The sequence below is a fragment of the Stigmatopora argus genome, chromosome 14 (assembly GCF_051989625.1).
Source record: "Stigmatopora argus isolate UIUO_Sarg chromosome 14, RoL_Sarg_1.0, whole genome shotgun sequence".
Taxonomy (NCBI): domain Eukaryota; kingdom Metazoa; phylum Chordata; class Actinopteri; order Syngnathiformes; family Syngnathidae; genus Stigmatopora; species Stigmatopora argus.
Window position 1 is genome coordinate 9,099,542 of NC_135400.1, and position 22,333 is coordinate 9,121,874.

General features: G+C 38.5%; 3 protein-coding genes and 1 long non-coding RNA gene across 6 annotated transcripts; 3 read left to right on the top strand and 1 right to left on the bottom strand.

Annotated features, from left to right (window-relative positions):
- The first annotated feature begins 417 nt into the window (after positions 1-417).
- Positions 418-8,373, top strand: engl (endoglin, like). Its single transcript, XM_077618616.1, has 13 exons — positions 418-929; positions 1,025-1,197; positions 1,418-1,555; positions 1,707-1,881; positions 2,170-2,341; positions 2,425-2,569; positions 3,054-3,258; positions 3,371-3,516; positions 3,744-3,899; positions 4,136-4,219; positions 4,828-5,049; positions 5,838-6,329; positions 6,556-8,373. The coding sequence occupies exons 1-13, from the start codon at positions 860-862 to the stop codon at positions 6,679-6,681; spliced, it is 2,304 nt and encodes a 767-aa protein (XP_077474742.1). The 5' UTR covers positions 418-859; the 3' UTR covers positions 6,682-8,373.
- Positions 7,465-7,990, bottom strand: LOC144088259 (uncharacterized). The gene is made up of 3 exons (XM_077618581.1): positions 7,945-7,990; positions 7,714-7,879; positions 7,465-7,637 (listed from the first exon to the last, which is right to left on the bottom strand). Exons 1-3 carry the CDS (start codon positions 7,981-7,983, stop codon positions 7,465-7,467), a joined length of 378 nt encoding a protein of 125 aa, XP_077474707.1. The 5' UTR covers positions 7,984-7,990.
- A 4,098-nt stretch (positions 8,374-12,471) lies between the features above and the next one.
- mcm5 (minichromosome maintenance complex component 5) lies at positions 12,472-20,289 on the top strand. The gene is made up of 16 exons (XM_077618615.1): positions 12,472-12,778; positions 13,424-13,550; positions 13,665-13,793; positions 13,866-14,038; positions 14,127-14,282; positions 14,541-14,710; positions 14,776-14,947; positions 15,345-15,456; positions 15,601-15,744; positions 16,059-16,124; positions 16,256-16,432; positions 16,662-16,774; positions 16,863-16,991; positions 17,318-17,460; positions 17,565-17,692; positions 19,993-20,289. The coding sequence occupies exons 1-16, from the start codon at positions 12,609-12,611 to the stop codon at positions 20,092-20,094; spliced, it is 2,211 nt and encodes a 736-aa protein (XP_077474741.1). The 5' UTR covers positions 12,472-12,608; the 3' UTR covers positions 20,095-20,289.
- Positions 20,290-20,576: 287 nt separating this feature from the next.
- LOC144088698 (uncharacterized) lies at positions 20,577-22,327 on the top strand. Of its 3 annotated transcripts, none has more exons than XR_013304922.1 (5): positions 20,577-20,957; positions 21,147-21,224; positions 21,780-21,845; positions 21,928-22,077; positions 22,204-22,327. It is a non-coding gene; the product is annotated as an uncharacterized LOC144088698 (long non-coding RNA). The 3 variants fall into 3 exon arrangements; XR_013304923.1 differs by having other exon boundaries at positions 21,928-22,073; XR_013304924.1 differs by having other exon boundaries at positions 21,928-22,019.
- The last annotated feature ends 6 nt before the right edge of the window (positions 22,328-22,333 follow it).

Genomic DNA, 22,333 nt, shown 5'->3' on the forward strand with positions numbered 1-22,333 from the left:
GAAGTGAGAGGGGTGGGTGGGGATGTATCAAGCTGTGTTTGGATAGAGTCTTTGCAAAATAGACTGAAGCAGCAGCACTTGGAGCAGCTCTGTCCCAGGTGAGTTCAACTTTTGGATGTCAGGAATTTTAAACAAATGTGTAGTGAGACCCTCCAAGATTAGAGTCTTGCCAGAATATATCAGTTAAATGGACATTAACTGTAAATAACATTTTAGACGTTTGAAAGATAATTTCACTATTCTTTTCATATTGAAGATGATAGGTACATTGCATACTGTCTCTTTGTAATGATTCATTTGCACTAAACTGTAACTGTAGTTAAATGAGGACACTTACGGAATGTTCACAACACAACCCACAAAACTGTTTGGTTTTTTTTATAGCCTTGGATGGTATTTTAACAGGTTTTCTTTCACACAAATGTGCATTGAAGCCATTTTAAGTTTGTCTTTTTCTGCAAAATCTCAATTCTGATCATTATATATATAGCTGACTAGATCTTTAGGGTAGCTGACTAGCTGACTTTGAGTATATTCAATATTTAAAAATGTCAACACTTTTCTATGTTTGGCCAGTGGTGAAGTGGGTGTGTCCGTGGGAAGCTCGTTGGCATTAGCCATGTGTGTGATGACTGCAATCGCTTTTCAATGACATCATGCCTCACTATGTCACATTCATTCATTTAATTCCCGCACGGCTTATCCTCTCAAGGGTCACGGGGCGGTGGAACCTATCCCAGCCAACTGTGGGCACTAGGCACTGGTGGATGTCTATTTTAGGATATGTGGCATTTATGTTTCCATTTTATAGAAAGCTGCAGACTGGTGAGTCACTTTAAGTCTGCCTCTGTTAGCTTCTATGATGGCTTCATTGTCCAGAAAGCAGTGGACTGTTTTTTGCATACTCCTGCTGTGGAAGAGACGGGCAGGTACGACAACTCTTCAAGTTCACTTTTATTTTTACTCAAAACAGTGCACACAACATTTAAACAGCCCCTTAAAGGGATAACCTGCTATCCCACAGCTTCCAGTAAAGAAATACTACATTGTTCCGTGGCTCCAGTGGGGGAACATCACCCAGTTGAGGCTTTGCTGGAAAAGTTTGAAGCTGGCCCGGGCTGTGCTGCCAGAGAAAGTGGAGGAAGGGAAACTCATGTCATTGCAGTGGGCAGAGTAACCAGCAACCCCGACAACATGGTTAGTATAGTAGTATTAATAGGGCTGATCCTACCTTTTCGATAATCGCGGCCATGTCCGGTCTACATTATCCGTGATATTCGAGGGATTACTGTAATTGGTCATGCTTAGTACAATGGTTCTGGGTCATTTGACCAGATGGACCCCAAAAATATTAATGGCAATTTGACATTGGTGCTTTTTTAAAATGTTTTTTACTGTGAATCATTTCTTCATTTAGGTAACAGTACTGTTGAAGCCTTTGTCTCTGGGCCACTCAACTCGAAGGAAAGTTACTTTACTACTCAGCTCCAAGCACCCAATAAACTGGAGGCTGGAAGCTGAGAAACTCCCACACAACTTTCCTGTGGTGGTAAAGGTCAGTATATACCCTACTTAAACAAATTGAAGCCTTATTTCCAATTTTGAATGTTTTTAATTCATACATCAATATGGAAGAAAGCCAACACAACCAATTTCATGACGTTAGCTTTACAGTCATGGTGCTTCTCTTGTTTCAATTTTTTTAGGTATCCTCAAACTCCAGCGTACAGTCCCAGATGCTACGCCTGCTTGTCCGGCCCCTACGTTGGCTCCCTTTCCGTGCACGTGCTCTTTACCGATGGGCTTTGAAACACCATGGCAACTTTTCCTCTTTGACTCATGTTACCCACGGAAACCGAGTTTATGTCCGACTAGGAGAGGGTGAGCCGCTGGAGAACCAACAGTGACATTTTTGGGAGGGCTTTTTAAAATTTTATTTTATAAGAAATCAAGAACAAACCTAAGTAAAAATAACAATAGTGAAATGGAAATTAAAAGGCTAAATAGGCATCTGTTAACATAACACTTGAAAGTTTTAGAAAATACAGTAGTTAACTTCTACAAACTTATTATAATTGTTTTGTTAAATGTGAGCTTTGTTTCAAATACTAATATGCTCCTGAAAATGCTGAACAGTATCTGAAATTGCATTTATCTCCCCCACTACAGATCTGGCTCAGCCTCATGTATGCCATCTTAAGTCATTGTTTCTCTCCAATAACTACATGAGCTCAGACTTGCAACCACAGGACGTGCAAGGCTGCGCACATTCGGTACCAACAGAAAACAACCCGCAGGTCCATGTGATCAAACTCCATTCAGCAGGATCAGCACTATGTGGGTAAGGCTTGGACACACCCATTGCGTTATTCATAGAACAGTAGGCTTGACTGAATCAAAGATCATTAAAGATGTCTGCTGCAGCTCTCTTCAGGTGGAGGTGATTGTTTCACTCGTCCGTCCGCCGGACGGTTCTTGGAGTCCAAATGTGGTGCTCATTCTCAGCAGTTCGGTGCCAGTAAACTGGGCCATTGTCGCTCATGATGTCCAGGGTCACATCTTTATTCATGTAAGAGTGAGCTCTATTATTATTATTATTATTATTATTTTATCCTGCAGAAAATTAAAGTACAATTTTGAAAAATTGACATTGACACTGACTGTCAATATTAAAAAAAATCACATTTGCTTATTAAAGATATCAAAAATAATCTAAAAAATGGTGAACATATGCATACCCATTTTTATAATTTTACATAATTTTGAGCTAGAATCAAGCAGTACATTAATACTCAAATTAATATTTTAACACATGATTTAATCTAACCAAATCTATTTTTTTCTATGACATTAAATGAGTTGTTAGCTGTCTCTTTGTGCTCTGTGATTGGTTGGCTATTAATTGTGCCCATAGTTGGCTGGGATTGGCTCCAGCTCCGCCATCACCCTTGTAAGGATAAGTAGAATGGAAAATGAATTAATTAAATGGGTTACTACTATTTGTGTTCTTTGCAACTCCTCTCAATTTTTGTCCTTGTGTGTCTTTTGTGCAGTCTTCTAACAGTGTTTCCCCACCCTACCCTCCTGAGCCTGAACTGACTCTGACTACTACGCTAATCCCTGATCTGTCCAGTGTACCGGACCTTCTTTTGTGGGTTAAAGAGAACGGCTACAATGTGACCTCGTACACAGAAGCCGACCAGGCCAATCGCTTTGTAATTCGGCTGGCTGGGACAAAAACCGGTCAGGAAAATATTTGTGTCTTTCCCATTTATGTGATAACTTTCCTCAACCTTGAATGATTTTAATGACGAGGGCAAAATACAATACATGATCACTCAGTCTTACAATATTTATATTTTAGATGGAGTGGCAACAATGAGGCCTAAATGGCCTCAGGAACGCCGTCTGAGAGGACTGCTCAATGGAGATCGTGTAGACGGAGGTCGAGACAGTTTGACAGTGCAGTGTGAAAATGGACGCCTCAGCGTGGCAGTGGACCAACACGCCCTGCAGGTCGTTAACCCAGGGTTTCTCAAAGTACCCTTTTATCACATTTGTCATTTTTTCCACCAAAGCACCAATGAAACAAACCGATTTTGGGCTTTGAAATAATATCAACTCTGATCCACTGGAAAGTCTTATAAATGTTGAAAAAATACCATACATGCAATTTACTGACTTTCCAGTAATAATAAGTGAATCATTTTATTGTTTAATGTATTGCACTAATTCTTTTGCAGAATTTGTCCATGCATGTTTCTGCTGTAACTTTGCGGGACCCGGCATGCCAGGCTCATTTCAATGGGAGTCATTTCCTGTTGGTGTTCCCGGTCATTTCCTGCGGGACTGAAGGACAGCTTCTGGGACGAACTAAACGGGTGCAATACAAAAACAGGGTGAGCTGAATAGCTATTTTTGGTCTAATTATATCCAATGCTAAAGGGACAGCAATTAACACTTTATAGGGATGCCATTGACAGTGCTAAATGTCTAATTCATTTTGACTCGGAGGGACAAAGAAATATGTGTTGTCTTTACTTTTTTGGCTTGACTCTTTAGGTAGCTATAATGTGTTTGGATGACATTCATCGAATTTTACAGCATATTGCTCTCTTTTCTTATCACATGTCAGGTTCTGTTATGGAAAAAACTGCCTCATCGCATGTTGCCACACAACCAGACTGCTTGGACATCCAGAGGTTCGCTCAGCATACCTGTGAGAAAACTGCTTGTTCTAATCTTTTCCTATAATTTCTGGTCACATGGGACATCCAATTTATTTTGACTTCATAGGGCGGATGCATGAAGGGGCCATGTTTCATGCCAATCTTCCCAGTTTAGATGATTATTATTATTTTCTTCATAAGAAAATGTATTTTAAACAATCATTCTTTTAAAAGAAACTACATTATCATAATTAGGATCACTTTTTGGGTCAAGTAGAAATTTCAAATGTTAACTTTGTGGACTCGATGAACCCAAAATATGATGTTTACGCACATGAATGCTATGTCTGATTGGCTTGTTGGTTAGGTTTTGTTGTTCTCATTGTTTTTAACGACCAGAAATTTTCACTTTACTTATTAAATTGGTAAATGTTGAACAGAAGAAGCGTTTAAAAAGTAGAAAACCTCTGTCGTAAATATCTTTTATCTCAGAATTGTATTCATCTTCTTTCCATCAATTTACTGTGAATTTAAATGTTTTTTTTTTCACAATTAGGCATATTCCAGTATTTATTCATACGCTGCCAGCACTCCCATTTCATTTATTGGATGTCTAGCACTGTCATTGGCAGAAAATGAGTTAATTTTATTCCCCCAGTTCAGCTGCATAGACGACGTCACCAGCCTGCCTCAACTAACTCCCGATGATAATATCAGTAGTTCTCAGGCGCCCTTGCCTGATCCTGGACCAATCCATTTCTCCACCCCCAGACACAAATCTGGACCTTTGCTACTTTTGAAGCTTTTCGTCACTGAGAGCTTCAAACAACGACGCGTCGGACCCTGTGTCATCGCAGCAGACCAGCGTGTTTATGTCGAGGTGGCTTTTTCCATTTCATATTTCCTTTTACCTCATTTTGGGCACATCAATTTTTTTTGTAGCACAATTTAACACAAGGTAACTCAACAAGACACAATTTAAAAATAGAAATTTAAAAGATACATAAAAATACATTAAACTCAGCACAATTGAAAACAATAACAATGAAAACAGGATCTATGAATAATAACACAATTGGGTGTTTGAAGAAAAGGCGCAGTTATGAATAGGCTGTAGTAAACGGTAATGTTTTTAGTGCTGATCTAACGGAGCTAAATGTTTTAGAACACTTCAAATCTTCAGGTATTCAGAGGTGAGAAGGATGATTACTGATAATTATGCTAGTAATAATAGTAATAGTAATACAAATGCCACCTAACCCTGCTTGGCTCTTGTTTTTGACCGTGCACATTACGGGCTTTTAGAAAACAGAGATTTCATCGTTTATCCATTGATTTCATGACAGGTGTAATATGATCTAGTTTCCTTGTTTTTTTTTAAAGGACTCTGGCAGTAGTCTCCAAATTTGCTGCACTGTTTTGGAGCATTTTTTTATTCAGACCTGCAAATATGCAATTGCAATAATCCCACCTTCTAAAAATGAAAGCATGGATTTTTTTTGCACAGCACTTGTTGTTAATGTTCAAGTGAATTTAATGTGTTTTATTTGATTGAGTATTGCACCTTTTAAAGTACAATAACGAAACATAACAATGACTTGGAAATTCCCTTAAAAAGTATTCATGCCTCTGCCTTCATCATTATTTGTTTGTTTTTTTCTACTGCAGATTTCAGCCATAGGATCCTTCTTAGACAATGCAGAGGTGAAGTCATGTGTTGTTTCTCCTCTGTCAGACCCCAAAAACTCTGCTTTCTGGACACTCATAAGCAATGCCTGTCCTGCAGACCCCTCAATTACCTTTGTACATGCAAAAGATGAGGAGGAAACAGAAGATACTAATGAGCAGGAAGAAGATAGTGAAGACAGACAGGAAGATGAAAAAGGTGAAAAGAGCAGTGATGAAGATGAAGAAGGTGTGTCCTTTCGTTCAAAACCCAGAAGAGAAGGACCTTCCGGGAGGAAAACAATGTTACGGCCATTAAGATTTAGTTTTATACTACGTCCAGTCTACAACGTCTCAATCCAGTTTCTCCACTGCAGCCTTCATCTTTGCGTCTCTGACGAGTCAACAAAGGACCCCATAAAAAATAATGAAACGAAAGACTGTCCAGATGGTAAACATATCCCTCCACTTGGGTCCAGGACGCTGGGACAGCAGGTACAGAAGAAGGTGTCACACAAATTAATACCTTTACGTAATTATTTAGAAAACAACACAACTCAAATATTGGGCAGAACACAACAAATATATCATCTATCAATAGAACGACTTTCAATTGTTATATCATGTGACACATTTTGATGGCCAGATAAAATCCTTGAAAAAAAATGTATGATATTTTAAAATGATCAAAAACACTTTCTTCTTTCTACCTGAATTGTAGTGTGCGATTAGAAACCTCTCCCGACCTATGGTTGTCACCCAATCGACGAGCACAATGAAAAATAAAGCACGGAAGCCCACCACAGTCCTACAAACAAGGAAGGAATCTCCTTTGCAAGCTGTGTAATGCAGGTGTTATGGCCTGGCTGTGATCCATCTACAGTTTACAGGTAATAACAATCAGCTCGATATAAATGTGTGCAGTGAAATATGTTGTGAAAAGCATTAACCTTACATTGAGCATTTTTTTCGTAAATAAGAAAAAAGAAATATTTAATTAAAGAAAGCCATCAAGTATAGACATCCAATTCATTGAAGCCAGAAGGGCTAGCTATAAACACTCAACTTTCCGTGCCATTCCCGGCGCTGGATGTCCAATCCATTTTGACTGGGAGGGGCAAAACAAACTGGATGTATAGCCAACCCAATGAATCCCTTATAAAGGCTTAGTGTGGTTTTCTAACTAAAATGCGGATAGCTAAAGTTATGTTATCACGTTGATAGGTTTGACTTGTGCATTCATCAAAATGTAACAAAACAAAACAATTCCTTTCACCATTTGTGTGTCTTACTGCCCTACAAATTGATGCTATTTATTCTGATAAATTGAAAAAAATAGGCAAAGTGAATAAAAAAGTATTTATTGTTTTCAAAGAAATTACATAATGACACACTGGAATAAAAGAAGTCAATAGCTTTGCTAATGAAATTACATTGTTATGTACGTAGCTTTTAAATCACTGATGAAACAATGTGTTACTTCTACTATGCCAATGTGTGTGCTGTTAATAACGGAAAAAAAAAACTTGAGCTGAAAGAATAAATGCCTATTTTGTTTTACCCTATTAAATTACTCGGTCTACTTCTCAACTTCTATAAAAGGCATCAGTTCTAAGAATATAACACCTCCTTAGCCACATGGATTCTCTTGGTGGCGCTGTAGGTCGACCCTACGTAGGAAACTGTGGTGACAGAGGGGACAGCTGAACATTTGGTGGCCCTCGTGTTTCCGGCTGTGGGTGATGAGGTTGGAGCTTTGACTGAATCCTCGACCGCACACCTTGCATATGTGTGGTTTCTCACCTGAGTGCATATTAAGTGGGCAAGTCACATCTGCATATCAGACACTAGCCCACTCTAATCTATCATGGCTACTCACCTGTGTGTATAAAGGTATGTTTCTTCATGTCTGACTTCTGGTGGAACCTTTTACCGCAGTATTGGCAAGGGTAAGGCCTCGTGTCTGAGTGGATGAGCAAATGTGTGGACAGTGTAGAAGAGCGCTTGAACATCTTTCCGCACACATTACAGCCAAAGTTGCGAGCCTGTAATCCGGAGAGACCATGTAAAACATGACTGCGCAGAAAACATGCTTTCTATAGATTATTACCTTTGCTTTGCCATAACTCTCCATTTCGGTGAAAGTCATTGCTGTGTTTGGAGAACTCATCAGAGGGAAGAGAGGAAATGTGTTTGTACTGGCATGAGTCTGCAGATTGACTTCTGATAGAGACTGAGGGGAAAAACTAAATGTGGATCACCCTTTCTGAGAAACTCTCCTTTTAAAATTATCAAGTACATGGAATACTACTGTATATTCCGCACTATAAGGTGCACCTCCAATGAATGGGCTATCTTAAAATATGTTCCATATACAAGACAATTGCATTCGTGATGGTAGGAGTGGTGGTAGTGATGGCAGTAGTACTACTAGGGGATTGTGTTATATCTAAATCCATCTGCATCCACTAGATGGAGCTGTAGTAGTAGTAGTAATTAGGAATTGTGTTAAACATCAATGAAATGTGCTAAAGGGAATTTGATACAATGCTTACCCAATATCGTTCCATCTATAATGCGGTCTGACGGCTCTTTTAGTTGCGGCTTATAGTGCAGAAAACACGGTAGGACAGACAACGGAGTGTAAATAACTAAGAAAGATGGTTGTGAATGAAAATCCCAAAAAGGGGTGATGACTATCAGTTTATTTTTCTAAGTACATTTAGACTGGGAATTGAACCAGGAGGTGAACCTGGAAATGCCCCAAAATATACAGGAATATAATAATAACTATTAATATTAATGAGTACAATAAAATTAAGTTTCATAAATTATCTACTACTACTACAGTAGTTTGAACACCCATTTCTGTAGTACCTTATCACAGAGAGGACATTGGATGAATGGAGAGCTGAGGTCTGGATATGATGTGCGGTGGAGTAACATTAAGACCAGCCTCTCCAGCTGTCGCTCTCTGTCAGATGTTTGACTTCTTTCTGCTGACCAAGAAGAATCCAGAACTGGATTAGTATTGTTTGCTTTGGTTCTTCCAGGAAGGAGAACGATTGAAAATGCTATGGATCAGTTTTTCGCCCCCTTGGTAGCTCTATGTTGTTTGCAGCATTAAAATGTTATTAACATGCTTACCTGAATCAGATGAAGAGGGGTTCCTTGAAAGATTCTGATTTTGCCATGGGGAATTGCGTTCAGATAGAATTTTTTGGGGAAAAATACATGGCACATCTTCAAGGCCCCTTCCATCTTGGTCCATGAGCTGACCTTTACTAGAATGAGCTTCATTTTGCTGTTTATAAAGGTCCTTGGATGGGAAAGTGTGGTGAGTCTTTTTACTCCTCACGAGAAATGACCGCGGCATGACATAACCTGCAGAAGCCAGACAAGATTTCTCGCAATCTCCGTTAAACACCTGTGAGTGTATGTTCGTTTGAAATGCCAAAACTTGAGGTTTCCGACCGAACCCGAACACCTGTTCTTGCAAATGTTATCCTATGTACTTTTACCACAATGTAGCTGTACAACTGCTGCTCAGCTACTATGAGAATTATTTTTACTGTTTTCTGTTAACTGAAGACACCCTATTTGGAAATGTACCAAAACAGCAAAAGCACATTTCATTAAAAATGGCCAAAACTGAATTTATTTAATTCCATTTTTATTCAAAAAAATAGAAATTGAACTTTGCAGTGCTAGACATCTAATCCATTTTGACTCAGAGCGAACCTCCCAATCCAAAACAATTTGCCATCTAATGCTGACAATGGAAGGTGAAGTGAGGGCTGCCGTAATTTTGGGAAATAATCAATTTGCAAATGAATCGTCATATATTTAAAACACAGCAATAGATATTCTGTTGTCACTGTATTCATGGATTTACTTATACATTCATTTTCCATAGTTTACTGATTTACAATGTTTAATGAACAAAAACATTTTACTTTTGCAGACCAAAAAAGAAGGATACGGCGAGCCAGATCTGGACCCCATGCCACTAGTTTAATACCACTGCGGTAGCTGTTTTAGGTAATCTTTTTTCCCCTACTAGGTATTTTTTTAAACGTTAAAATAAAAAAAAGCTACAATAGTCAATAATAGTTTTAATCCCCTATAAATTGCAACGATAACAAACAAATTATGAATTAAATACGTCTTTAACAGGGTTGGTGAGTTTGACCAAATTTGCTTGTTAATAAAATGTTTAATAACATAGCTTTTTGTATTGGATGCCATGACTTAGTGTGAAGCATTTTCCTTTAGACATTATCTAGTTTGGGGTAAACATAATCATCCCACAAGCTTTGTTATCAAATACTAATACTAATAAAAATTACTTAGGCAATGGTACAATAATCGGACATTTGTGAATATTTCAAAACATATTACTGCACTACAAAAAGGACTTCTTACCTTTGCGAAGATAACTGTCGAGTGCAATCCTTGCATTGTCGGTTACTGTACGTCCTCTTTTCTCCTCCCAACACACATCTGCAGAAGACAAGTTTGAATTTGCTTATGAAAAGATGACATATATTTTTGTTGAAAACAATTGGCCTCCAAAAGATGTGAATTTATAAAGAATTCCCACATTTTCTAACACAGAATGTGGGTAGTAGTGATATTGTTATAAAGTTTTTATGGCTCAATCACTTCTGGTTTGGTTATAAAAAAAAGATGATATATATCTCTGTTGAAAACAATTGGCCCCCAAAAGTTGTGAATTTATAAATAATTCCCACATTTTCTCACACAGAATGTGGGTAAAATTGATATTGTTATAAAGTTTTTATGTATCAATCACTTATGGTTTGGTTATAAATCTACAATATTTGTGGGGAGAACAGCTAATATTAAAATCTCTATAAGTACAAATGGGGAGAAAAAAAACACGACCCATGACAGCAAAAAAATACTATATGAGAATATATCTCACAAAATTTACAAAATGATTTCAATAAATTTAAATATGGCGATTCACGTTGGTCTCAAATTGCTAGCTCTCCTACAATTTTACCTGATTAATTTATTTCACACATTAAAAAATGGGCAAAATCAAGGAAATCTCATTATTTTTGACAAAAACAAAACATCCTCAGATTGACCCAAATTCCCAGGCAGTGACCCATAAATTCCCAAAATAATCAAAAAGTGACCCAAAAATCAACAACGTGACCCTTAAGTGCCTCAAAAGCAATAGGAGTGCCAAAAATGAACAGGATAACATCCAAATGTACAGGAAGTGAACTTTTTTTTTTAACAAATACAGGTTCTAATTGTAAAATGGACATTTTGATGGATTTTGAACTTTCAGTTCGAAAATGCACTGTACAGGCAACAAGAAACATTAGTACTGATTCATTGCACTTTCAAATGGCCAATGCAAAATCAATGTCATTTTGATTGTTACTTATTTAGTTTAATTTATGGTGATGGTGAATTTGAGGATTTTTGTTAACTGCAGACTAATTATTAACATAAAATTGTATATGTATAAACACACATGCGCGCGCACACAAAACTTCTAGCAGTGGGTGGCTCTGTGGTTTCAGGGGATTGCTGTCAAAATGTGTGATGCCACTTTCCCACAGCCAACACCTTTTATTTCTCTGACACCCACACAGCAATTTCCTCATCACTTTTTATCCTTTTGTCATTTGACTACTTATAGATTATTCATTTCTGCGAGAATGGAAACTTGATCATATTTTTCAATATGAAATACTACATGGTAGTTCAAAGATAACCAGGTTTGATAGTTGAACAGAATGTAATACCAACATATTGGTATATTTAGCCATGGGAACTTTAGGGTGTACCACCTCTCAATATTACACTGTCACACACCCCTCACGAAACAGGAAACAAATATATTGTTGATTACTTTTCACTTGTTGCTGCAGAAGCAGATGGCATCAGTATTATGTTTAAAATTATAATAATAAATATAACATCTTATCGATAGACATTCATATTCTAGCCATTGTAGTACTAGTTTCCAAACACAAATAATTTGAAATAAAATAAGATCATGCAGTGGTTTGCATTTGATGAATGGGTAAAATTGCTCCCCTATTTTTTTTTCTTATCTAAATGGGTTCCACTAAAATACGACATTAATAATAGGATTGAAAAAGTGAAAATCATGGTGTATTTGTATTTATTCATATACACATAAATATATGTGTGTTTATGTATATGTATTTGTCTCCTCAGATTTTTTTAAGGATGAATTGATTAAAACACTCATTCATATTCATATGAACCACATGGCCCTGTCATCTTAACATTGACCACAGTGAGACGCTGTCACTGCAGAAATTGAACAGAATGTGCTAGTGGTAGTACTATACGTACTTTCAATTAGAATTAAATGTTAATGTATAGCAGACCGAGCAATCACAAATATAAGTAACATTATGGATGTTAGCTGTGTGCGGAATGAAAACTCATTGGCTGATATTGACATCGTTAGACGTCCAGTCAAATTAGATTAGACACGCACACAGTATGTATGTAGTCTTTTCGCACCACCTCGGAAATGACGCAACTTCCTGTATCATCAAACTGACCAATAAAATCAAGTTAGATTGCTTTTCAGCCAATCAAAGGCGAAAGTAACTCCCCCATGTGACAGATTCGCGGGAAAATACACAGGAAGAAGTTTAGTTTTGCCGCGTACAGCGAGCAGCGCCTTTGTTTGCACTAGTTGACTAACGTGCGAGATTTCCTTTCGTTAAGAAGCCACAAAGTAGGAGCAACATGTCTGGTTTTGACGATCCTGGAATCTACTACAGCGACAGCTTCGGAGGCGAAGGCCATGGTCCCGATGAAGGGGGCCAGAAGCGGATTCAGATCAAGAAACGCTTTCGTGAATTTCTCCGGCAGTTCCGAGTGGGAACCGACCGCACTGGCTTTACATATAAGTACAGGTTAGTGTGCAAACTTCAAATCAAGATTGTTAAAAGGAAATGAAAGAAAGAAAGAAAAGACACAATTATACATAATCTATTTATTGATGCAACAGATTAAGCAATCTTTCTTTAAAAAAAATAAACTCATGAAACACGTTAAAAAAATCCTGCTGATCTATCGGCCTTAATATTTGTCATAAATGAACTCATTAATTTCCATTGACGTGTTTGGATGTCCAATCCATTTGGCCTGGGATTGGCCGATTTCTGTCAACTTCCCCGTTCAAATGGATTGGACATCGATCACCTTCAATGGCAGTTAACCAATTCAATGTCAACTACCCCAGTTCAAATGTATTAGCATTTGATTCGCGTTTCATGTTCTTAATGGCAGTGAATGTGGGGGATCATTCATAAAAAAAATTGAGGGGAAAAAATATTTTAAAGTTCTATTTCCTAACACTACCTCTGATAGATAATGATTGGTATATGCCACAACCACACTGCTAGATACTTAATTCCACACCATATAGATTGAATTTTATAACTTTCAATATATTAGAACATTTTTAAATAGTGTGTCCTACACTAAATTCCTTTATACTGCATCCTTATTTTCAGAATCACACTGTTCATTCCCTTGTTTTTAATTCTCCATTGTAGAGATGATTTGAAGAGACACTACACCCTTGGAGAGTACTGCATTGAGGTGGAGATGGAGGACCTGGCCAGCTTTGACGAGGATCTGTCTGATTGTCTGTACAAGCTGCCCTCAGACAATCTCCCTCTGGTAAAAACAAAATTATATTTAAAAAAAATATATATAGAAATTTAAATATTAATCCGTCCAAATATAACCAGACATTAAGTAAGATTAAACCTTCAAATCTGACAACTGTAACAGTTAGAGGAGGCTGCTAAGGAGGTAGCCGATGAGGTGACTCGTCCTCGGCCTGCCGGAGAAGAGACTATTCAAGACATTCAAGTCATGCTAAAGAGTGATGCACATCAGGCTTCTATTCGCAGCTTGAAGGTAAAACACAACACTTCTCATAGTCTTATTCCTTTATTGATTATTAATATTTGTCCATTTTGTCTTCTGCAGTCGGAGCAGGTGTCTCGACTTGTAAAAGTACACGGCATCATCATCTCAGCGACTCCGGTGAAGGCAAAGGCCACCAAAGTCTGCCTGAAATGTCGCAGCTGTCAACATCTCATCAGCAACATCTCTCTGCCTCCTGGCCTGCAGGGATACGCGCTTCCTCGCAAATGCCCCAAGTAAGCATAACTCGAGGTGGAAAAATCTTGAAAAAATAATAGCACATCTTGTAGGTTTTTGAAACAAACTGTCAAACTTTTTCCGTAGTGATAGCACTGCTAGAGTGAAGTGCCCTGTGGACCCCTTTTTCATCATCCCAGACCGCTGCGTTTGTGTAGATTTTCAAACGCTCCGACTGCAGGAAGCTCCTGATGACGTACCACATGGAGAAATGCCTCGGCATCTTCAGCTTTTCTGTGACAGGTAAGAACATCAAACTGTTAGTTTTATTGACCAAATGGTCTGTATGTTACTAGAAGTTATGTTGCTGCAGTGAAACCGATAAGTGAGAACCAAAAAAGACACTGCAACAAAATACAAGCAGAGCAGAATGCAGCACAATGTAGCAGAAGAAAAAAGTCGTTTTAAACTAGCGCAGTAACTTAATATTGCAAACTCAATTTACCCACTGCTTCCCGTGCAGGGTACGGCACTGATTTACTAAAACCTCCTTTTTTTTAGGTACTTGTGCGACCGTGTGGTACCTGGAAACAGAGTAACCATCATGGGTATCTACTCCATCAAGAAGACGGCTGCTCCGAAGTCCAAGGGCAGAGAGAAGAGTTCTGGCGTGGGGATCCGTGCATCCTACCTGAGAGTGGTTGGCATCCAAGTTGATACAGAAGGGGCAGGTAAAGGAACATTTGTGACTTGCTTCTGTCTCTCCTTAATAATAAAGATTTCTGTCCCTTGACAGGTCGTGGTGCAACTGGATCGGTGACTCCACAGGAAGAGGAGGAGCTTAGATCACTGGCCGCTTCGGCGGATGTTTACACCTCCCTTGCTCGCTCTGTTGCTCCCTCAATTTACGGCAGCGAGGATCTCAAAAAGGCTATTACATGTCTATTGTTTGGAGGTTCAAGAAAGAGGTGAGTCAATTGTGTCAGAATATAAATTACTGCTTAATTCCTGGCCTGAGTGATTAATCAATTTTATGAGATTTTTTTTGGTTCATTTTACTGCAGATAGTTCCAAAAATATTTTAAACTAAAATCTGAATTTAGTTTTACACTTTTAGTTGTATGTTGATTTTTTTTTTTATCATTTGAAATATTTTTTTTAAACCTTGGCGTCCAAATACATAGACATTTTAGCTCATGTAGGCTACAAGTGCGGTTTACATCACCTATAATGTGATGTCCAGTTCACATACAGTATGTGGATGCCATGTCTAAATTGTATTTGATTGTAATTGATTTTTATTTCGGACAATATCACCCAGTCTAACCTAATTCTGACCTCATCCTTGCGCACGCTTTTTTTTAGGTTGCCTGATGGTCTCACTCGCAGGGGAGATATCAACCTTCTCATGCTGGGTGATCCTGGGACAGCAAAATCTCAGTTGCTCAAATTTGTGGAGAGATGCTCACCCGTTGGGGTAATTATCACACACACACACATTCTTATGAGAACAACATCTAAAGTCAATAGCATAAAATTTAAATATAACCCTTTGCTTTTAAAAGTAAATAGTGGCGTATTAAGCAAATGACAGACAGGGACTGCTCTTTCACACACTCAGGTTTATACCTCAGGAAAGGGTAGCAGTGCGGCTGGTCTGACTGCGTCTGTTTTGAGAGACCCGACTACTCGTGGGTTCATCATGGAGGGAGGCGCTATGGTTCTGGCTGATGGTGGTGTTGTCTGTATTGACGAATTTGACAAGGTAAGATTAAGATTTTTATTTCAGTGTCAGCCTGTGGTATTAAGATAGTTGAGGACTAGGTAGTGTGGACTCAAATCTCAGTTGTTGTTTTTTTTTCCTCCTACCAAAATACAGAGAAAGCACCATAAAAAATTCAACTGTATTGAACTTATTGACAAATATGACAGGCAGTATACACTTTGTTCTTAACTACATTGTGAGGCTTTTATGTAAGCATAGCAAAAAGTACTTGCTTAAAATATAGCACTCCACGTGTAAGCTATAAAAACAATGTCTTAATTTACAATTTGAAACTCAAATGTCTGTTTTTGCAGATGCGGGAAGATGATAGAGTTGCCATCCATGAGGCCATGGAGCAACAAACCATCTCCATTGCTAAGGTAAATGACTGGACACTCAAAACTTAGCATTTTGGGTTTTGAAGCTCACAAGTTTAACATTTGGAATACAAGTAAGGTGTAAATGACCAAGAATAAATATGTATATCGGTATTTTCTTCATCTTTCCTCAGGCTGGTATCACCACCACTCTCAACTCTCGCTGCTCCGTGCTGGCTGCTGCCAATTCTGTGTTTGGTCGTTGGGATGACACCAAGGGGGAGGACAACATTGATTTCATGCCCACCATCTTGTCCCGATTTGACATGATCTTCATCATTAAAGACTTGCATGACCAGCAGAGGGACATGGTGAGGAATTTAGATGTTCTCCTTTCCGTATACCAGATTTAGTTCTTGTAGAGCCACTCAGAAACCTCATTATCCAGCTTTATTAAACAAAGTTAGCAATGTTTTTGTTCATTCAATTGTGGATATTAACAGCACTCTTCTTCGGAAATTAATGTTTTATTCAAATTGATTTCCACTTTACATGACCTTTAAGACTTCTGTTTCTCATACTACTGTTGACACCTTTTAGACATTGGCTCGTCACGTAATGAATGTTCATCTGAGTGCCCAAACCCAAACGGAAGGTGTTGAGGGGGAGATTCCGCTGGGTACCTTTAAGAAGTACATTGCCTTTGCCAGAGCGTAAGTCTTGAGATTTTAAGCCTGGGATTGACATGTTGTCTATACTAACTGTTAATGAAAATGTTTTGGCCCAAAAATATTCTTGCAGGAAATGTGGTCCTCGTCTGTCCCCTGCCGCTGCTGAGAAGCTTAAAAACAGATATGTGCTTATGAGAAGTGGTGCAAGAGAGCATGAGAGAGAAACTGACAAAAGAGCCTCTATCCCAATTACTGTCAGGTATGGAATTCCTCCACCTCGCCTTTTGTCTCGTTCCCCCCCCCAAAATTCATAGTTTTCAAATAATAGAATAACTAAAATGAATTCATGGCCACCCACTGGCAACGATAGATATCCAAGTCAAACAGGGAGTACCGACTATCCCAATTCCATTGAAGGTGCTAAATGTCTAAATTCATTTGTACTAGGAGGGTTCATTCAGCAAATAAGCTGGATGAGTGCCTTGTAAAAGGGTCAGCTTCCTTTTGTCTATTTGATAACAAAAAGGAAAACCTCCAGATATTAAGAATACTTCTGCATTGCACTTGTTTTTTTCTATATTCCAGGCAACTTGAGGCTGTGGTGCGAATTGCAGAGTCTTTGGCCAAGATGAAGCTACAGGCTGTGGCTGGGGAGGAAGAAGTGGATGAAGCGCTGCGTCTCTTTCAAGTTTCCACTTTAGATGCTGCGCTCTCTGGCACTCTTTCAGGTGTGTTTTTAGCCAACCTTTTTGCATTGTAATCTGGTTCAACTCTCAACAAACTGTCAAAATAATGTGAAGGTTTCTTTACGTTGCATTTTTTTTTTACACAGGAGTTGAAGGATTTACCACCCAAGAGGACCAAGAAATGATTGCCCGCATTGAGAAGCAGTTAAAGAGACGCTTCGCAATCGGATCCCAGGTGTCGGAGCACAGTATTATACAAGACTTCACCAAACAGGTTAGTCTTAGGGTTAAAGTATGACCATGTTTAAGTTTAATTACAGTTACCACAAATCAATTATGAAGTGGGTGAACATAAGGAATCCATATCTGGATGTATACATGCATGTATACATGCATGCATACATGCATACATGCATGCATACATGCATGCATACATGCATACATGCATGCATACATGCATGCATACATGCATGCATACATGCGCGCACACATGCATACATGCATGCATACATGCATGCATGCATACATACATACATACATGCATGCATACATACATGCATGTATACATACATACATACATGTATGTATACATACATACATGTATGTATGTATGTATGTATGTATACATACATACATACATACATGTATGTATGTATGTATGTATGTATACATACATACATACAGACGCTCCCCTACTTACGAACGAATTAGGTTCCGAGCGATTGTTCATAAGTTGAATTTGTTTGTAAGTTGATTCAGTGCCATATTTTGTATTATAATTTATGTTTAAGGCCTATATAAGTATATTGAAGGTTTATATAAGTGCATTTGTATGTTTAAGGCTTGTATAAGTAACACGCATTGGTTTGTACTGAAAAAAAACATTTAATAAAATGGAGAGAATATGTACAGTACTGTATAGAGAGAGATTTATGTATTAGAAACTGGCCGAAAGAAACGATCTAACGACGATTGCACAGTTTTCCTCTTTTTTTCATCATAAATGATGCGGTAGCACTGTATGGCATCATTCAATTGATTTGCAAACTTTGTGCAACGTTCAATATTTGGGTCCTGCTGCTCGATCTTTCTGTTTATAAATGGTACTGACGGTCGAACGATTCAAGTTGTATGCCCGTGGAACGCTCACCACTCTCACGCGCATCAAGCTTCGTTATTATTGCCACTCGTTTCAAATGAAATTACTTGCCTCTTCCTTGCACCTCCCTCAATAGAAGCCTTTCGCTTTTTACCAACCATATTCAATAATGGATGCACGAGATATTTAATGATACAAATGAAAAAGGTTCTTTGCGCACTGGAGATACGTTCACGCACTTCCGCATTGCAACAAATTGGACAGAAGAAGGTAGATGCTGGGTGAGCTGAGCTCTCACAGCGCGAGGCGTCGGTATTCTGGGCGGAAAGAAGCACTAGGAAAAAAATACAAAATCGAACTTACGAACATTTTTCGACAAACGCAATTTGCAGAAATGTTCGTATGTACCGTTGTTCGTAAGTCGTATGTTCGTAAGTAGGGGAGCGTCTATACATACATACATGTATGCACGTATGTATACATACATACATGCATGTATGTATACGTACATGTATACATACATACGTACATGTATGTATACATACATACGTACAGTATGTATACATACATACGTACAGTATGCATACATACATGTCTGCACGTATGCATACATACATGCATGTCTGCACGTATGCATACATACATGCATGTCTGCACGTATGCATACATACATGCATGTCTGTACGTATGCATACATACATGCATGTCTGCACGTATGCATACATACATGCATGTCTGCACGTATGCATACATACATGCATGTCTGCACGTATGCATACATACATGCATGTCTGCACGTATGCATACATACATGCATGTCTGCACGTATGCATACATACATGCATGTCTGCACGTATGCATACATACATGCATGTCTGCACGTATGCATACATACATGCATGTCTGCACGTATGCATACATACATGCATGTCTGCACGTATGCATACATACATGCATGTCTGCACGTATGCATACATACATGCATGTCTGCACGTATGCATACATACATGCATGTCTGCACGTATGCATACATACATGCATGTCTGCACGTATGCATACATACATGCATGTCTGCACGTATGTATACATACATGCATGTCTGCATGTATGTATACATACATACATACATACATGTATGTAAACATACATACATACATACATGTATGTATGCATGTATGTATACATACATACATACATACATACATACATACATGTATGTATGCATGTATGTATACATACATACATACATACATACATACATGTATGTATGCATGTATGTATACATACATACATACATGTATGTATGCATGTATGTATACATACATACATGTATGTATGTATGTATGCATGTATGTATACATACATACATGCATAAATGCACGCATGCATAAATGCACGCATGTATAAATGCATACACACATGCATACATACATATGCATGTGTATATAATAATTTATTGTGTATGTGCTGTGCAGAAATACCCTGACCATGCCATCTACAAAGTTCTCCACCTGATGTTGAGGAGGGGTGAGCTTCAGCACCGCATGCAGAGGAAAGTACTTTACAGAGTAAAATAGATCATGTTTCTCTACTCTGTAACAAATATTGTATTTTGAGGTTTTGTTGATTGAAAAAAGTTCTTGCATCTGTCCTGGGTAAGGCTTGGTGGTGCAAAAATAACGTAGACAATAGTTGTGTTTTTGTAGCACAAAATTGGTTTTCACCCTGACTCACATGTGTATAAAAAGTCAATAAAATGTTGTTATAGCAAATGTTTCTTGGCCCTTTTATTCAATACTTACATACATATATATATATGTGTGTGTGCGTGTGCGCGCGCACGCACGCAGATACAGTGTAAAACATGTATACATACATGCGTACATGTACGCGTGTACGTATACATACATGCGTACAAATTATCCTGCGGGCCTGATCGAACCTCCTTGGGGGCCGGTTCCGGCCCGCGGTCCGTATGTTTGACACCCCTGCTTTAGCCAAATGAATCCCAATTGAAAAAGCATATCCAAGTATGTAACCTTAGAAGTCAAAAACAAACACTGAAATGCATGTCACCGCAATGTTCATAATGTGCAATATTGTATCTTAAAGTATTAAAGCCCAACCAAAAAGTATTTACAGTACGTTATTATGAAAACAATGTATTTGTTTTGAAGTATTAATGCCCAACCTAAAAGTATTTGCAGCCCCAGCCCCCTGACTAATGCACTCTATGATGAAAACGATCTCTTTTTTTATGTCTATGTGTAATAGGCGTGGCCGAGGCGTGGCTGTGGTCAGAGTTCAAAAGACCGCCGCCATTTTTCAAAATGGCGGATGAGCCGGAGGCTAGGCGCGTTGGACTGCTGAGCTGCTCAGAATTGACGATTTCCCGAAGAAAGACCCGACAAACTTCTTCCAGGACAATGCAGCGCGTTCGGTACTTTGTCTTTTGGGGATTTCGTAGCCCCAGTTCTCATTTCAAGAGTGCTTTTTGACGGGAACGTGCTTCATTGGCGTGATGTAGCCCCGACGTGGATGCAAACACAAATGTTTGCTAGCAAGTTGGCTACATCGCATCACCAATTGCTCTTAATGTTTAAAAAGAAACCCTTCCATTGTGTTTCAGTCCCTCAACGAGGACAGACTGCTGGGAAACATCAAGAATGTGGCCATAACGGCCAAAAAGGAGCAGTTTGTCGGCAAAGTAAGTCTTTTTTTAATAGCTTCTAATTCCTCTACCCGTGTAATTGGATTGGATAACTTTATTCATCCCGTATTCGGGAAATTTTGTTGTCACAGTAATGTTTAGATATCAGCGATCAGTGTTCACGGCTTTCCTAAATTAGCTTGTTTAGCATCATGATACACCAATTTTGAATGAAGACACTTTAACTGGGTTGGCGTTGATTTTTTTAATAGCAAGATCCTGTGTGGGTAACTCACACTAGTGCCATCAAGTGGAGGTGTAAGGAATAAACAGTACACTTCTAGAATACGTATATACCTTTGACCTTCCCTTTCCTAAAGGAAGACTTCAGGGCTTGGACCTTTTGATTTTTAATTGTGGTTTTGACAAAACCTAAGCGAGACATTCATTCAACCGTAGCGCAGGGGTCATTTTTGACTCGTTTAAACAACCATTTTTCCTCCGTCTAAGAGCTTTGTGAGACGTATTTTATTTTTTTGATTGAATGGGAGTCATTTGTGCATCAAAATGGTTAAATAAGCAATGACATAATCATGCTGTGGTGTTTTGCAGAGGTTTAAAGCCACGGAGATGGTGGAAGCTGCCCAAATCTACAAGACCAAAGAAGTCGTGTATGACGTAAGACCTGTTTTTCAGGTTATTTGATTTATTATTTTCATGTCATGTGTACTAAAAATACTCTATTTTGCTTCTCTTCAAGGTCCACCCAAGTTTACCAAATCAACGCTAAAGAAAGGTGACTTTGGAGCGTCGCACAGCCTTTGACACCAACATCTTGAGGGCCCCTATCCAGTATGTTTTCCATATCTCCCACCACATCTGAAACGAGAGATGGGTCCTTCTGATGTTGGTATAACCTAACTTAGTGTTATTGTTTTTTGGTCAAATCTTTTGACCTAACTGGCCCCCAGTCTATTTTTTTTAAATGTTGGACTTAGTCTATTGTGCTTTGACCCTCTTTTTTTTTGCTCCCCAGAATTCCATCCAGTGCTAAGAAGAGATTCATCAATGGAAACACCACCTCATCTTTAAATGCTGGAAGACCTATGTGAACTTCTCAATTACCCCATTTTGTGGGAAAATAAAACATTTGAAATATACTCATG

Bases quoted from the DNA above. Each gene is read 5' to 3' on its own strand.
- engl (XM_077618616.1), top strand. From the start codon at position 860: ATGATGGCTTCATTGTCCAGAAAGCAGTGGACTGTTTTTTGCATACTC. The intron at 3,259-3,370 runs GTGTCTTTCCCA...TTTTAGATGGAG, and splicing joins AACCGGTCAGGAAAATATTT to TGGCAACAATGAGGCCTAAA. The intron at 3,517-3,743 runs GTCGTTAACCCA...ATTCTTTTGCAG, and splicing joins TGGACCAACACGCCCTGCAG to AATTTGTCCATGCATGTTTC.
- mcm5 (XM_077618615.1), top strand. From the start codon at position 12,609: ATGTCTGGTTTTGACGATCCTGGAATCTACTACAGCGACAGCTTCGGA. The intron at 13,794-13,865 runs GTAAAACACAAC...TGTCTTCTGCAG, and splicing joins CTTCTATTCGCAGCTTGAAG to TCGGAGCAGGTGTCTCGACT. The intron at 16,992-17,317 runs GTATGGAATTCC...TCTATATTCCAG, and splicing joins TCTATCCCAATTACTGTCAG to GCAACTTGAGGCTGTGGTGC.
- LOC144088259 (XM_077618581.1), bottom strand. From the start codon at position 7,983: ATGACTTTCACCGAAATGGAGAGTTATGGCAAAGCAAAG. The intron at 7,880-7,944 runs GTAATAATCTAT...TCCGGATTACAG, and splicing joins AGAGTTATGGCAAAGCAAAG to GCTCGCAACTTTGGCTGTAA. The intron at 7,638-7,713 runs GTGAGTAGCCAT...ATATGCACTCAG, and splicing joins ACATACCTTTATACACACAG to GTGAGAAACCACACATATGC.